Genomic DNA, 17,150 nt, shown 5'->3' with positions numbered 1-17,150 from the left:
CACTACTCACTGTGAGTCCCATATGTAATAAAATCTACCCTTATGACTATTTTAGTAAATTCCCCTTGCGGCTACTTTAAAGTCCATATTTGTCTTCCTTTCCAAGTATTCTAATGCCGGCCTCTTTTCTTTCTTTCTTTCTTTTTTTAACAAACTCTTCATTATTTCCTCCCCAGATACCATTAGATAACTTGGCCATTTGAATACAGTCTAATAAGTTTTCTCCCCAATCCTTTTTAGATAGCTCTTTTCCACCTTTCCATGATTCTGTTATTGTTAAGTCTAGCTGCAACAAAGCTATGTTGACAAATTTCCTCATCCTCTTTACTAATTCTCTCCCTAAATATTTCTAAAAGGCCCATTTCTGGATATTACTTAACCTTATTAGTAATCATTTTGTTTGTTTCCTTAATCACATTTTCCCAAAAATCTTGTGCCATTCTACAGGTATATCAAATGTGGAAAAGGGTGTCTTTCTTACATGTCCAGCATTCCCCTTGATGGAATTTATTCATTTTAGTTATTATCTCTGGTGTGACAAAATATCTATAAAACATATACATATTTTCTCTGATGGAGCCAGCTATTTAAAACAACCTCTTCTCCATAGATGCACACAATTCATTTTATTTACTTAAAACATTTATATTCCACCCTTCTCACCCCGAAGGGAACTCGGGGCGGAGCACAACATATATACGGCAAGCATTCCATTCCGGGACATAAAATAATTATAAATATACACAAACATTAAAATCAGTTATATCGACTTTAAAATCAGCTATTTAAACCAATTCAAGACACCATGTTGGCTCCAGTCAGCCGAGTAGGTTTCCTATTATTGCCTCATTGCACTCCCCCAAAGGCTTGGTTCAAGGGCTTCACCATCTTTCTGAAGGATTGGAGGGAGGAGGTTGATCTAATCTCACCAGGAAGGGAGCTCCATAGCCGGGGGGCAATCACTGAGAAGGCCCTCTCTCTCTCATCACTGCCGAACGCACCTGTGATGGTGGCGGGACTGAGAGCAGGGCGTCCCCAGAAGACCTTAGTCTCCATGGTGGTTCATAAAGGGAGATGTGTTCAGACAGGTAAACTGGGCCAGGGTCATTTACAGCTTTATAGGCCAAAACTAGCACTTTGAATTGTTCCCAGCAGCAAACAGACAGCCAGTGGAACTGACGTAACATGGGAGTTGTATTGCCCCCTGTATGCCGCCTCAGTTATTAACCTGGCTGCCTTTCGATGGACTATTTGAAGCTTCCAAAAGTCTTCAAAGGCAACCCCATGTACAGCGTGTTGAAGCCTATCCTGGATTTAACGAGAGCGTGAACCACCGTGGCCAACCTGACTTCTCAAGGTATGGGCACAAGTGGTGCACAAGTTTTAATTGTGCGAAAGTCCCCCTAGCCACCGCTACAACCTGAGGTTCCAGACTCAGCCATGAGTCCAGGACTCCCAAGCTGCAAACCTGCACCCTCAAGGGGAGTGTAACCCCATCCAACACAGGCTTTAACCCTGTACCCTGTTTGGCCTTGTGACTGACAAAGAGGACCTCTGTCTTGTCTGTATATGACTTCAATTTGGTCATCCTCATCCTGACTGTCACAGCGGCCAAGCACCGGTTCACAACCTGGACAGCCACCTTAGCATCCGGTGGAAAGGAGTAACAGAGTTGGATGTCATCTGCGTACAGATGGTATCGAATTCCAAAACTCCAGATGATCTCACCCAATGGCTTCATGTAGATGTTAAACAACATGGGGGACGATATTGAGCCCTGTGGAACACCACAGGACAATGGCTGTGGGGCCGAGCAGCTGTCCCCCAGCAACAACTTCTGGGTACGATCCTACAGGAAGGACTGGAGCCGCTGCAAAACAGTACCTCCAAGACCCATCCTCATGAGGCGATCCAGAAGGATACTGTGGTCTATGGTATCAAAGGCCACTGAGAGGTCCAGCAAAACAAATAGGGACACATTCCCCGTCGAGCTCTGTGGAGATCATCCACTAAGGCAACCATGGCTGTCTCAGTTCCATGAGACGGCGGATCCAGATAATCAGTTTCGTCCAAGAACCACTGGAGCTACGAGGCAACCACACGTTCCAAGGCTTTGCCCAAAAAGGGGAGATTGGAAACTGGCTGAAAGTTGTTCAAATCAGTGAGGTCCAATTATGGCTTTTTCAACAGCAGTTTTATCACAGCTTCTTTTAAGCTCAATAGAATTTTGCCTTCCTTAAGGGAGGCACTAAGAACCACCTTTACCCACTCTGCCAAATCCCCTCTGGCTTCCTTTATCAGCCAGGATGGGCTGATCCAGGAGGCTTGTGATCACCCTTGTCTCTCTAAGAATCTTGTCAACATCCTCGGGTGGCACATTGAAATGAATCCATTAAAACCGGACAAGCAGGTGCTCTCGCTACATCTTCAGACTGCAGTAACTGTGGCATCCAGGTCAGAACGAATCCGAGCAACTTCATTCGTGAAGAACCGAGCAAATGCCTCACAGTGAGTTATCGAAGGGCCAGGGACCCTGTCACAATTGGCGGAGTTCAACAAACCTCTGACTGTTTGAAACAGCTCAGCTGGACAGTTCCTCACAGATGCAATGTTGGCCACAATGTGAGATTTACTTGCAGCCTTCCCTATCGCAGAGTACGCCCTTGCATAGGCGCACACCCATGTTCGGTCTGACTTGTTATGAGATGACCACCACACGCCCTCTAGACTCTTCATTTGTTTCATTGCTGCCAGCTCCTCATTGAACCCAGGGGCTAGTTTAGCTCTGCTATTCGAAAGGGGTCGCTCTGGAATGATTGTGCCTATTGCCCTGGTCATCTCACTGTTATAGAGAGCAACCAGAGCATCAACAAATCACCTACTGGTGGTGGGAAGTTACCCAAGATCCATCAGGAATCCTTCTGGATCCATAAGCCTCCTGGGGCAGACCATCTTAATGGGCCCTCCACTCCTGCGGAGGTTAGGGAGTGTAGTGAGTCTAAACTTGACCAAGTGGTGGTTGGTCCATGGCAGTGGGACTAAAGAGAGTTCCTCCACGCTGCCACCTTCCTCTCATCCCTGACAGAACACCAAGTCCAGTTCTGTGGGTAGGGCCAGAAACCACTTGGGACAGCCCCACAGCTGCCATGGTTACCATGAAGTCCTGAGCCACTCCTGACAGGGAGGTCTCTGCATGAACATTGAAGTCCCCCAGCACTATAAGCCATTGGGACTACAATGCCAGGCCTGAGATCATCCTGGCTAACTCAGGTAGGGAGGTTGTAGTGCTGCAGGGTGGTCGGTACACTACAAGGATCCTTATTATGTCCCAGTCTCCTACCCTCAGGTGGATGCATTCAAATGAGGGTGTCAGTGGGACAAGGCATCTGGTCAAGGAGATGGAAATCCCTATAGACCACTGCAATCCCACCTTCCCGCCCTCCGGATCTTGGCTGGTGCTGCACAGAGTAACCTGGTAGACAGAGCAGGGACCAGTACTACTTTTAGGTTGTCCTGGATAGGGCAAGTTTTTGCCTTTTGACACTCTACCCTGACAAAGTCATTGTTCCTATTTTGATAAGAGTTAAAGTGCAGTACTTACACTGATCTTTGGATGAGCTGACCCAGTCTTTTGGAGGTCATTTTTCTGACTACATTTTTTTACTTATACATGAGTATATACAGTATATCTTCTCACAGAGTGAACTTGAATGACTAAGTCTGAAATTACAAAATGGCACATCCACCTATTGAGCTCACAAAGGCTTGGGATAAATAACAATTATCTTTGACTTTTTAAAAATTAAGATATATTATTATGTTTTTAAAATCACTAATACATCAGTACAGTAGAAGTCTCATCACTCAACTAACTGTATTTCCAGAGGAAGACACAAAAAGACCATATGTACCACTCCTCAATTTTATTCTGAATATATATCATGAAAAAATATTAATACAAGCCAGATTTATTTTAAAATGCTTAATTCTGAGTACACAAAAGAACTTAATATATTTACTTGACAAAACTTTTGAGTATTTTCACTAGCACATGTAACAGCTGACACCCAAACATGGCTGAGAAAAAGTATACTCTATTAAATATATATTGTATCATATGAACACATGCCAAGAGCATTTGGCTTCAGATCAGATATCAAGAAAATGCAAAGGCACAATCCATTCCTGCAAGGATGCAACTCAACCTTCCCAACTCTAGTGTGCACAAATTGCAGCATGCTTCTCATGTCTATAATACATTTACAAACCACTGCTCAGCATCAATTCAAAATTCCCATTTATTCTGTCCTTCTACAGTACTCTGACTTGCAAGTTACAATTTTTCTGAGCTGAAACCCATTTATGGGTATAGCAACTGAGAAAAGGGGGGCAAAGTGAATCACTGTAAGGCAGGTATTGAACACATTTCCACAGTTAAATAATCAGCATGCTGAAGTGAGCCTGTACATGCTTGAATCAACCAGGAAGAAGAGTAAGAATTCATTAAGCTCTTGATCAAATACTGGAAATGTATTGTCCTCCAGATTTTGAATGGCGACAAATCCCATAATCTCTCATTACTGTTCATCCCGGCTATGGGGGATTACAATCTAAGGACATCTCGAAAGACATAGGTTTTTCCCACCTCTGCTCTAGGTCAATCCCCTCTCAGGTAGGCAGCAGTGCTTGGAGGATGGATTGCATCTTTACTATCTGAAGAACATTTAACATGAATTAGAAGCTGAAAATAACCATTCAGGAAGCAAAAACAGATACAAACTTAAGAAAATATATTTTCTACTTTTGCCAAAGGATGGTCATATTCATTCATTCTCCCTCTCTCTCTCTTTCTCTAATTCTCTCTCTCTCTATACACACACACACACACACACTATTTATTAACATTACAGCATCGTACTACTATTTTAATTACAGTGCATTTACATATACGTTATGACCATTTTTGCATCTGACAGACAAACTCCACATATTACAGACCTCGTGTTGTTCATTGCTCATTTAATCACTGGAGAGCTGTCTGTCACAAATCATTGCATTAGATGACCTATTTAAGAACAAGATTTTCCCTCAATTTTTATTTTATTCAGTTTCTCTTTAGGAGCAACAGCCTCACAAGGGTAGAAAAACTAGAATCTGATGATTATAAGGAAGTTATGAAACTAATGGGGAAAATAATCCACTGAACAGGAAGAAATGATAAATTTGATTTGATTTGTTATAATCATGAAAAATATCGTAATTATTTAGAAAGAGTGATATTCAATAGGCTCCCTGAATTGTGACAATCAGTGACAAATCACAATGACAATAATTTACTTCCGAATGTAATGGAATGTTTTTACTGCTGCTACAACAACAAACACTTACACAGCTCAATAATTTAATATTTTGGCATGGCTTATTTTTCTTCTGCTTTAAAAAAACTGTATAAAAACATATCTCCTGAACATATATACAGTGCACATATATAATTATAGCTGCCTGTTTAATTAGTACAAAGTTAAGCAAGCCAGTATTTTTTACTGAAAACACAGCAATGGATTTTATCAGATGAAAATTGGATTGTCTAGGATCTCACATGGTTTTCTGCACCTAAAATGGCACCTGCTCTGCACGTATTCCCCTAAAAAAAAATCCCAAATTTGCCTTGGAGTATTCCATAGGGGAATGAGAAAGGCTGCAGGAAAAATCCATTCTACCACTTGTACCTGTTCTGCTGGTAGATGGACAAAGTTGCATGCTACCCGTTGACAATATTTTTTAAAAAATGGAAAGATAATATAACAGTTCACAAATGGTCACAGATTTCTTTGTAAGGAATGTATGGAAAGTTACCAGAAACTGGAAACTATAAAAAATATAAGAACCTATCAATACTTTAAGACATTGGTGCTCAAAGAGACTTTTTTTCTACAACAGAGGGTCCATCACACAGGCCAAACCAGGTGAGGTGGGGGTGAATGGACTTAGTGGCATCCACATGGCAGGCAGATTTGTCTTAATACCCAGGAAGGCTGCTTAACACATCCTTGTCCCACATCACCCACAGTCGGGGAATGTCCTGAAACTCCTCCAAAGCTCCAGAGCTCATCCGCACTTTGGGCATGGGTAAACAGTTGAAAGGATTTGAACCTACCACCATTGTTTACATGGCCAACCCACTTTCCCCAAGATTGGGCAGCCCAGAAACAGGGAATGGCATTTACCATTGCAGTCATGTCGTCAGAACAGCAGTGACTACCAGGTGTGAAATTGCTGGTGGCTGTGGCTCATTTCATGTACTAATGCTGGTTGGAGCATCAGAGCAATCAGAGAAAGGAGGGGGTACTGGAAGGGAAAATTCCCTCCTTTCCCATGTCGCTCTGGTGTTCCAGCTAACATCCATACATGCAACGAATTATGACCACCAGCAATTTCACACCCGATGTTAACCGCTACACTGAGGAAACATTGGCAATGGTAAGGGTTCCATCCAGCAGTGCCAAACCAGGTTCAGCTGAGAGGCTGCCTGTGCAAAATTCCCTGGGGCTGATCCAGAGTAGCCCATTCTGGATTAGCGCCAGTGTGTGGGCTATGTAGATAGGCCTACAGTGAGTTTTACAGGATTACATCTTTACTTAATAAGACATGGAAAAGCCTTTTCTTTACACATGCATCCAACCCGTTCTTTCTCTGTTTGACAATCATACCAAAGCTGATAATTTAGTGGACAGAATGGGAAAATATGGTTTGGGAATACTGGTTTTCCCTCACACTACAAATGAAGATGGAAAGTAGCTGAGTGAGCAAAAAGAAAGACTGAGCTTCATAAGGCTAGACAAAAGCTTTCCAAACACAACAAACTAGAGGGAACTGCAAGTCAGATATTCTTTTTCCCAATTAAATCTCACTATAGCTGTATAGAGAACTAAGATCCTATTTAGCTAATACTGAAATTGTATTTATATTACCTGGAAATCTTTTTAAGATTCATTCACATATGATTTAAGTACTTTGAAAATACTGCAAATGCCATGCAATGTTTCTTAATGTGGATGTACAATATATGGCTTCAATTACATGATTTTGGGGCAAGCCCCATGAGATAATGCCCATGATTTCTGGTAGGCTCCCCTAACTCTCTAGAGGGGCATCTACAGAGAAACATGGGGGGTGGGGGCACTATTACATAAGCATGCCTACCACTTATACAGCACTTGATACAACTCTACATATGTAAGGACACAATGTGTTTGGGAAAACAATGTTTTCAAAGTTGTCGATAGACTATGCTTCTGAATATATATTAGTGGTCCCACCCAGGTGTACAAATGGCTCAGAACCATGTTCAACTTTAAATTCTTTTTGCCAAGGATGGGCAAACATGCAGTGAAAAACATGAACTGTTAAGATTATTTTCCTAAAAAAAACAAAAGCTAAAAACATAAAATGGAGCTTGCTCACATTAGAAGGCAACTATGATACTAACAGCAGTAAACAAAGTAGTAAGATATAAACATTACATTATGGACAATTAATTCACAGCAATATACATTCAAGAATTTGTTCCTCAGTGTCATTTTAAAAACTTAATATTAACATTGTTCTTTACAGCAGAACCAGCACATACTTTCTGAAAAAATACTCTCAATGTTATTTGGAAAAGATCCAGTACTCAAATAGTATTATAAAACTACAAAGTAAGGAATAAAACAATAAAAAGACTCAAATTCAGTGCACTGCTTTAAAAGTTTACTACATTCCTTAATTAATATAAACTGATAATTGTTTTTGCTTTTAGGAAATCTATTCCACGCTGCAATCCAAAGTAAGATTGTATAAAATATTTTGAATGTTAAAAATAATATAAATTGGTTACTAGCACATTGCACTGTTATCTACTGAAGGCCTTCTTTTGACCTGATTTCACAATGTCATCAGGAGATGGTGATTTGAAGTCAAAAGGAGTTATTGCTAATAAGGGCCCAACATCATTAATTTTCACTTCTTGCATTTGTATGCTGTATAAAAAAGCCTTATGGAGATTAACAGTCTGGCGTTTACATCTCTTTGAGGGATAACGAAGACATAATGTTATAGCAAAGGCTGAAGGTCTTGCAGAGAGGGCCTTTGTCTGGGGAACAGGGCCTTCTAAAATATGTGATCTCAATCTTTTTTTGCTTTTTTTTACTCCTTTAATGTCTGGAATTTGCTGTCCACGTGCTGAACATAAAGCTTCTCTTTCTGGAAGCAGAGAGCCTGACTTCACCACTGCAGGTTCTGACGTTAATGCTGATTTTCTAATCAGAACACTCAGATCAATATCTAAATTTAGAACTGCAGGTTGCGCTATTTTAGATCTATACAACTCAGAAGAGTTGTTTGTTTCAGGCTTAACCACTTCAATGGACTTTGCAATTAAATCTGAAAGAGACAGGCTCTCAAGCTCTTTCACAGGAGAAGACCTAGAAAATGTCAAGGAAGATAAAGATCCTGACAATTCTGTCAATCCAGATGAAGTTTGAGGTTGACTGGCTAGTTGGGACAATGGTGAATATCCTAATTCCATATTTGTAAAGCTTGCCGATGATGGGTTACAAAGATCAGACAAAGGAAAGGTTTTGTTGGAATTACTGTCTTGGTGTTCCTGCAAGAGATCAGCCAGTGATGGACTTTCAGACAATGAAAATTTCAAGCTATCAGGCTCTACAGAGCTGATCTTGTGCCCCTGGAAAGAGCTTTTATTTTGCTGAAATGAAAGGATGTTTCCAGAAAAATCAGTCTCTTCACTGATCTTATGATTTATATTATTATCTAGCATCATATTACTCAGAGCACTAATTAAACCAGGAGGATTATCCGAACAGATTTTATCATCGTTACCAGAATTTTTCTGGAAATCAATTGATGTAATGTCTTGAGCATCCAGCGAGTCACCGGTTTTAAGTCTCAAAAAGGTTTTCAAGTCCTGAAGTCCTTCACATTTCAACTGATTACATGAGCCCTTTTCTGGTGGGTATTCTTTCAGCATTTCAGCCCCTGAACTAAAGCATGAACTACATTCATTGCAAGATTGCCAATCCACTTTGCTGTCAGCTAGTGGGAGTGATGCTTGTTTTCTGAATGATTCATCAAGTGTCATGTTATTGTCACTGAGTGGAAGATAAAGCTGCCCTAAGGACTTGCAAGAAGACATTAATGTTTTCGTTTTGATCCAAGGCACACTAACATGTTTGGGCCTGAAGAGAATTTTGTCACTTGGATTTGGAGGGTTACAAGGCGATTCAAACCTGACTACAGGACCACCAAGACTAAAGCAGGGGAGAGAAGAATTTGAGGTGTGTTCCACCATGTTAGTTAAGTTAACACCAGAAAATATTTCTGAACAAAATAAGCCTTACCTTACAAAAGCCAACAGTTTCAAGACAGATGGAAAGCCGCAGCAAAAAGTTCCAATTTTGTCAAGGCGGGAAAGGCAACAGCAAAATCAAGAAAAAAAACATGACAAGGCATTTAATTAACAAACATTATTAAAACTACTGTGAGAGGTGTAAATCATATGGACACTAATTCAGTTTAATAACTATGCTAAATTACTCACAACACTGCAACACATGCTTTCTCATCAATACAGCTATAGTGGAAATGACTAATTTATAACTTAAGCAGTTATTATCTTAATTACATGTATCTAGCTCACACAGTTTTGATTCCACACATATTTACAAAAAGCTGCAGTTGTACCTGAAAGATAACAGTTCAACTGCAGCTCATGCATCATTTACAAACTGCTGATATACAGATCTATAGATACTGTATTTCATCACATAATAGTCACCATCACCTAATAGTCACAGTCCACTTTAGGGGTCCTGTTTTCGGTAGTTTGTGATTCCTCACATACTACTTGTACCCATGACATAGATTGCCTCCCCACTGTAAACAGGCTAGTTTCCTTCCACTCACTCGCTCACCCATCCACTCACTCGCCCATCCATTCACCCACTCATCCATCCATCGCTTCATACTCACTTGCCCTCCCATCCACTTGCCCACTCAGGCATGTACACATACACTCACTTGCACACCCATCCATCTGTTCAGCCACACCCTTCCAGGAAAGAAGTAGGCAAGCAGATAGATGGGTGTGCAAGTGAGTGAATGAAAGGGTGATTTTCTCAAGTTGTTTTCAACTTTGTTTTATCAAAAAGTTACTGTTTCAGAACCAAAAAAAAAAAAAAATTCCCTCGCATGACAGTCACACATCCCTTTTTGTGAAACAAGAGTGGAACGTGCAACTATTATGAGATAAAATATGGTATAATGAAAAATTGTTTATTCTTTCAACAGAGTTAAAGATAAAAAACTGATCTTAAAAATTGCTGCTTTATTTATACACAGCCTATTTACAAGAAAATATCCACAGTAAAACCTTGGAAAATTAAATGTAAACATACCTTTTGGCGCCTTCCCTGTAAGCACAGTATCCTCATTTTTTGTCTTCAGATTTGGCTTATTATCTTGTGAAAGCACAGAATCCAAAGCCTGCTGTACATCAAATTTACTATGCAGCACTGCTTCCACCATCACTTTCTCTGGCACAGACTCTCCAAGCACTTCTCTCATATGGTCAAGGCACGACTCAAGTTGAGCTTAAAACAAACAAACAACCCAGCTATAACTATACAGGAGAAAAGACACTTGTACAATTAAATAGTAAAAGAGAGATTCTTGAATTTCCTTTCTGCAAACTATCATCATCTACATCTGGAGACAATGTTTGTTATCCCTGCTGTGCCTATCTAGAGAATTCTTTACTTTGCTAAATATTTACCAGTACAATTATTATCAAGAGCAATCTGTCAAAAGTAAAAAAGAAATCTCCATATATTCAGCATTAAGTAATTTATATATAATTAGGAAATCACTATGGAAACACTTAAATGCATTTTAAGCATTTATAGTTACTCTAGTGAATATCTAAGATAAATAGCATATTTTCAGGTCTCATGTCCCAGCAGACTACTGTCATAACTACAAGTGTTTTAAGTGTATTACACTGTATTACACTGGTCAATACATCTTTTGGCTCCTCAAATGTTAGACCAGGAAAATGAGGCCTGTTTCTCCCTCACATATTAAGATGACTGAATGTGTGAAAAGGTCAATATAACATATTGAGAAGAGGGACTGTGGGTGAAATCTAGTGAAGTTTTTCAGTAGAACGGCAAACTCAGGAGATTGGCAAATTCCAATTTATATTATAGCTCCCTGTACCCTCAAAATTGCCTGCGTACAAAGCATATTTTGGGGGAGTATGGGAGACTGCATATAAGCAGAGAGAAAAGGTTCTACTGTACAAGGAGAGGCCTCCCACGCACACTTTTAGGCACATTGCCTTCCCACATGTTTACTTGTAAAAACATACCAGCTTCAGTATTTATATTCCAGGTTTGTGTGTGTGTCAGGAGCAACTTGAGAAACAGCAAATCGCTTCTTATGTGAGAGAATTGGCCATCTGCAAGGACATTGCCCAGGGGATGCCCGGATGTTTTGATGTTTTTATCATCCTTGTGGGAGGCTTCTCTCATGTCGCCGCATGATTTCAGTGAAATCATGACAACTTCTTTTGGAACCATATTTATGGGGTTGGCAAAAGAGTGTTGCTTCCCTTTTAATTCTATCTCAATACAATCAACTTTCACAGGTATCCACAGTAACAATGACCTGTCTGATAAGTGAAAGTAAAAAAGAGGATACCAAGACTCTTCCATCATCTGTTCATCTATCCACCAACCAGTTCTCAATTATATACTTGATGGCATTTTTTATTAATGTCTGTTCTTTCTAAATGCAACTGGTCTGAAAGCAAGTCGATCAATTTACTAACCAAATAATGATCCATACCATGTGTATTCATGTATAAATTGACCTCATGTGTTAGTCAAGGACAGATTAGGACCAAAATTATGGATTGTGATATGATCCATGAATATGTTGAGGATCATTCTACAAAGGGGAAAGAATTGATGCCAGATCAGGAGGCCAGTTGTCCCTGGCCACCACCATCATTTTCATGCTTGGACATTAAAAAGTCCAGAAGTGGCATTGTTGTAGAGAAAATACAGGAGGTCAATGCTTCTTTTGGGTTCTCCAAGACAGATTAAGCTCTCACCTTTTGCTACGCTCCGCAGAGAAGGGGGTGCTTTGTTTTTTGATAAGTTAAGCTACAGTATTCTCATCGATCCGTAGCCCACCTAAGCTTTTGAGATCAATTTTGACTAAAATTTCTAGACTTATTCATAAGTATAGGTTGTGCTTCAAATTAATTAGAATACACAATCCATACATATTAACTGTCTAAATTAATCTTGTTTCTGTAGTTACCTTTTTGTATTTCAGTTAACTGCTGAGAGATACAATTGCTATGTTCTGTATCTTCATAGCCATATTCTTCTTCTTCTAATGGCTCAGGACATCCTGCTTTATTATCCCGTCTTGAATATATAAACTGAGCAGCTATGACACAAACCAGCATTAGAATATTTATTAGTATTCAGTTATCCTAAAACTTCCAAATCCTTTTGTTTCTTAAACAAAAGTCATGTTCAAGAAATATTTCCAATGACTATTATAACAGTTTAATGGAGAACAGATATTATTCTAACAACTCTCAACAGATTTTCTTGAAAATTTGGTTCAGATATCTGCCTCTATTCTTGACCATCTACATGTAATTAGGAGATATATAAGAGGCAAATGATTAAGGCAATAAGTAGAGATAACTGGCAACAGCTATATAAAAAGTGTAGACTGTTGGTCCTCAGAAGGAGGAAGCATATGAACTGTATAGAACTGCTCTCCAGGCAGGTAGATAGAATCTGGCATGATTTCCAAAAATAAACAAATTATTTTTAGAATTCATGCCTGAATTAGGAACTTCATCACATTATGAAAAGATATTAAACCATATGTGCCTCCCATTTTCTTCCAAGTCACTGCTATGCCAGTGTACACCTTAGTATTTTCTACAAAGGCCAGTTTACAGTAGACATCTATATAGCACCAAAGAAGAAGTCTACCAGATATGGCACATCATCTCTGAAGCAAGCAGGATACACTAACCTGTTGAGGGCGAAATGCAATAATCATCCTCTACAGACTGTCCATAGAGATCATCTTCTTCAAAGTCTAAAATAGGAAAAATATAATGAAGCTTCTTATAATTGGAATTTTCAATTATTTAAAATACTTTGGGGGAAAACCTCCTGACAGCTGTTTGACAGTGGAATATACTGATTCAGAGTGCATTCCTTCTCTAGTGGTTTTTAAACAGGCTAGATAGCTGACTGTGGTGAGTTATTTGTTAGCATGTTCCTGCATGGCAGAGGTTTGGATGAATTTATGATTCTATATTTATGATCAGTTGTAACAGAATTATTTAAAATGTTATAGCAAACAGGTTCTTCTACGTGATTATTCCGACATAAGTCAGAACAAGTAATAATAATAAACTAGAAATAACTGAGCTTAAATTTGCCAGATTTTGACAAAAGTCATGTCGGAGGACCTAGACATTCCTAGAGAGAACATATTAATCAAATCGGCAAAAGCAAAACCCATACATGTAGAGGGCTGAATACATACAATATTAATATTGCATTTTTAAAGCAGAACAATGGCAAGCACAACAGATGTAATGATACCATATTTGTAAGTATTATTAAATAGTACATCTTTTGACAAACATTTAAGTCGGAAGACACTGAACTGAATCTTGACTCTCCAGTAAAGTGATATGTCTATATATCTCTTCGTGTACAATGCTAAAACATTATCAGGATCTCTTAAGTTTATACACATCAGTTACATTTTCTATGCAGACAGGTTTTTAACACCTCATCTTCCTTTCAACAGTGTCAGCCACCTGCCTGAATTGACAAGGCATTAGCATGACCTAACATCAATGCCCTTTTTGGCTCTAGCACACACAACAGAGGCACCATCTCTAATCAGTGGGCCCAGGGGTACACTGATTAGAGATAACATTTGCAAATTCACCTGTTTGTGGTAGTGCTTAAAAGAAAAGCCTTAGTGACCCTTACAAGTGTCCCTTATCCAGAATTTAAAATGTTCCCTAATCTAAGTTGTCGACATAGATAGCTGTGACAGTGGTGCCTTTGCTTTCTAATGATTCAGTGTACACTAACTTTGTTTTATGCACAAAATTATTACAAAAATATTTCAAATACATTATAAAGGAACCTTCAAAGGGTGTGTATAAAGTGTATATGACATGTAAATGAATTTTGTCTACAGAGTGTTGTTGAAGGCTTTCATGAGGATGCCTGCCATAGATGTATGTGAAATGTTAGAAGATAATGCTTCTGGAACATGGACACATGGCCCGGAAAACTCATAGCAACCTCTGTGTACAGACTCTGGTCCCATTTTCAAGACATCTCATTACATAAATGCAAACATTTCAAAATCCATAATCACATTCAGCCCAAAGCATTTCAGATAAGGGATTTGAAACCTGTTGTTGTTGTGTACTTTCAAGTAGCTTCAGATACATGGCGATGTGATCACTGTGTTTCTGTGACTGAAAGTGTGTGCTTTTGCCAGGGGCTACCCATGGCCGAGTGCGGGTTTGAAACCTGTTCTCCCAGTGTCCTAGGCTAACCCATAAACCACTGGGCCACACTGGGTGCATCCACACTGCAGATTTAATGCAGTTGGACACCACTTTCACTGCCATGGCTAAACGGTTCAGATCCTACTTACATATCTGACCGCATCTCTTCATACCAACCTGCCCAAACATTAAGATCTTCTAGCAAGGCCTTCCTCTCGCTGCCGTTACCAGCGCAAATGCAGTTGGTGGCGATGAGAGGGGCTTCTCGATGGCTGCTCCAACACTTTGGTACACCATCCCCAAAGAGGTTAAAACAGCCCCTTCCTTGACATCTTTTAAAAACCAGCTAAAGACCTTCCTGTTCGTGCAAGCTTTGAAGACACTTAGCTGTAATGACAGGAAGGCTAACTTTTCTTGAGTCATGCTAACGTTACGATCTGCCTTGTTGAGTTGCCTGCAATAACTATATTAGACAAATGTTTTAAAATATGTTTATTTCTTATTGCAAATTTGTTTTTATAGGTTATTGTTTTACATATGTATATTGTTTTGTATTCTCTTTTATATAATGTTGTGAGCCGTTTTGGGTCCCATTTTGGGAGAAAGGCAGGAACGTTTATTATTATTATTATTATTATTATTATTATTATTATGTCATTGGATCCTGGGAGTTTTATAACCTTTGCCGGCTGCTAGGAATTGTGGAAGTTGAAGTCCAAAACACCTGGAGGGTTGAGGTTTTCCCATGGCTGCTATGTGGGCTTCTCTGCCAAAGAATGCTGGTGCCTCACCACACTACATATCCCAGGGTCCCATAGCATTGAGCAAGGTAGTTAAAAATTGTGTCAGACAGCTTTCATTCTACAGATGCACCTATTGCCTCAACCTCTATTACAGTGGTTACTGAGCACAATTCAAAATGATAGTTATCACCTATTATGGTCCAGCCAGTCAGACCATATCTCCCTATATGAGCTTGCCTGGGTCCCAAGATCATCAAGACTCTTCGGAATTCATCACACTAAACCAGTGGTTCTCAAACTGTGGGTCCCCAGATGTTTTGGCCTACAACTCCCAGAAACCCCAGCCAGTTTACCAACTGTTAGGATTTCTGGGAGCTGAAGGCCAAAACATCTGGGGACTCACAGGTTGAGAACCACTGCTCTATTAGAAACAAAATCTCCCAAAACAGACCAGGGTCGAAATAGCCACACCCCTGGCAAGGCAAACTGTGGGATTCCAACCCGCCTGGACCAAACCATTGTTCCATAATAGGCGAGATAACTCATGAGAAGCGGGAACCCACCCTCTCAACCCGACCCCCCCCCCCCCCCGCTTTCTCCACACACACCCCTCCGTGTAACCAGGCCGACGTCAGTGAAACTCCTCTTAAAAGGCTGCCGAAGGAGGAAAGAAGCAAACTGTAAGGGGAGGAAATGCGACGGCAGTCCTGTCTACCTTCGTCGTAGTTATAGCCACGCACATTCCTATGCCGGGCCATGGCGAGCGAGCCGATGGAGGCCTGAGGTAGAGAGACGAGGCGGTAGGACTAGGTAGGCCTTCTTACAGCCCTAAGGGTGGGCACTTACAGCGCCTCCGAGCCGCCATGTTGCTCGGCTTGGGCCTATCGAGCGACGCCCCGCCCTCTTCCTCCTCCAGCCCCCACCTACGGGCTTTTTGCGCATGCTCTCCTGCGCGCGTTCGTTTTCTTTCAGCCTCGAGCGCGCATGCGCGACGCCCTCGAGATGTTTCAGCGGCTGGTTGGGGCGCGCGCGGGACCCTCGTGAGTGTTGTTGTCCTTGTTTGCTGGCGCTGGCCTTATGCTGCGTCAGAGAAAATAGCCAATCGCTTGGCGCCAGGCGGGCCAATCGCCGCGCAGGCCGTCAACGCTCGAAAGCTGCCTTCGTTTGACAGGTTGGCTGTCTTTGCTTGGGAGGAAGGCCAGGAGCGTTTGCCAAGTAGTTGGCTACGCCTGTCAGAGTGGAACTGGAGGCCTATTCCTTTTGTCATTTAGGTTTGATATACGCTCAGCTTAATGGTAATTAACACAGGCCTGTAAAATTGAGGGCCATAAAAACTTTGAAAAAACGTACTTTGGTTTTATACGCATTTGGCATACTAATGCACTTTCTGAACTCAGGTCTGTGAGGAGTGAAGTGCCGCAGGGATCCGTCCTGGGCCCGGTTCTGTTCAACGTCGTTTTAAATGACTTAGATGAAGGGTTAGAAGGCATGTTCATCAAGTTTGAGACAACACCACATTGGGAGGGGTAGCCAATACTCCAGAAGGCAGGAGCAGAATTCAAAACGATCTTAACAGATTAGAGAGATGGGCCGAAACTAACAAAATGAAGTTCAACAGGGACAAATGCAAGATACTTCACTTAGGCGGAAAAAATAATGCAAAGAATGGGGGACGATGCCAAGCTCAACAGCAGTGCATGTGAACAAGATCTTGGAGTCCTCATGGGCAACAAGTTAAACATGAGCCAACAATGTGATGCGGCAGCTAA

The 17,150-nt window shown here is 40.7% G+C and overlaps 2 protein-coding genes across 5 annotated transcripts in view; both read right to left on the bottom strand.

Annotated features, from left to right (window-relative positions):
• The window catches only part of LOC100565517 (HBS1-like protein), a 45,574-nt gene extending 29,183 nt beyond the window's left edge, over positions 1–16,391 (bottom strand). The window contains exons 1-5 of one of the 4 annotated variants that reach the window (XM_008114539.3): positions 16,097–16,390; positions 13,126–13,191; positions 12,388–12,519; positions 10,458–10,652; positions 8,884–9,396 (exon numbers count right to left, since the gene is read on the bottom strand). In XM_008114539.3, coding sequence (XP_008112746.2) covers positions 8,884–9,396; positions 10,458–10,652; positions 12,388–12,519; positions 13,126–13,191; positions 16,097–16,139 — 949 coding nt within the window. In that variant the 5' untranslated portion in view covers positions 16,140–16,390. Of the gene's footprint in view, positions 1–8,883; positions 9,397–10,457; positions 10,653–12,387; positions 12,520–13,125; positions 13,192–16,096 lie in introns of all 4 variants that reach the window. The other 3 variants (XM_008114540.3, XM_003223290.4, XM_008114541.3) reach the window with 3 other exon arrangements.
• Positions 5,849–8,878, bottom strand: LOC134295650 (uncharacterized; the record flags this gene model as incomplete). The annotated part of the gene is made up of 1 exon (XM_062968762.1): positions 5,849–8,878. A coding segment is annotated over one exon (984 nt), but the record flags the coding sequence as incomplete, so codon positions are not given.
• Positions 16,392–17,150: the final 759 nt, after the last annotated feature.

Source organism: Anolis carolinensis, chromosome 1, assembly GCF_035594765.1.
Source record: "Anolis carolinensis isolate JA03-04 chromosome 1, rAnoCar3.1.pri, whole genome shotgun sequence".
Taxonomy (NCBI): Eukaryota; Metazoa; Chordata; class Lepidosauria; order Squamata; family Dactyloidae; genus Anolis; species Anolis carolinensis.
This window is presented reverse-complemented; position numbering and strand designations above follow the sequence as displayed.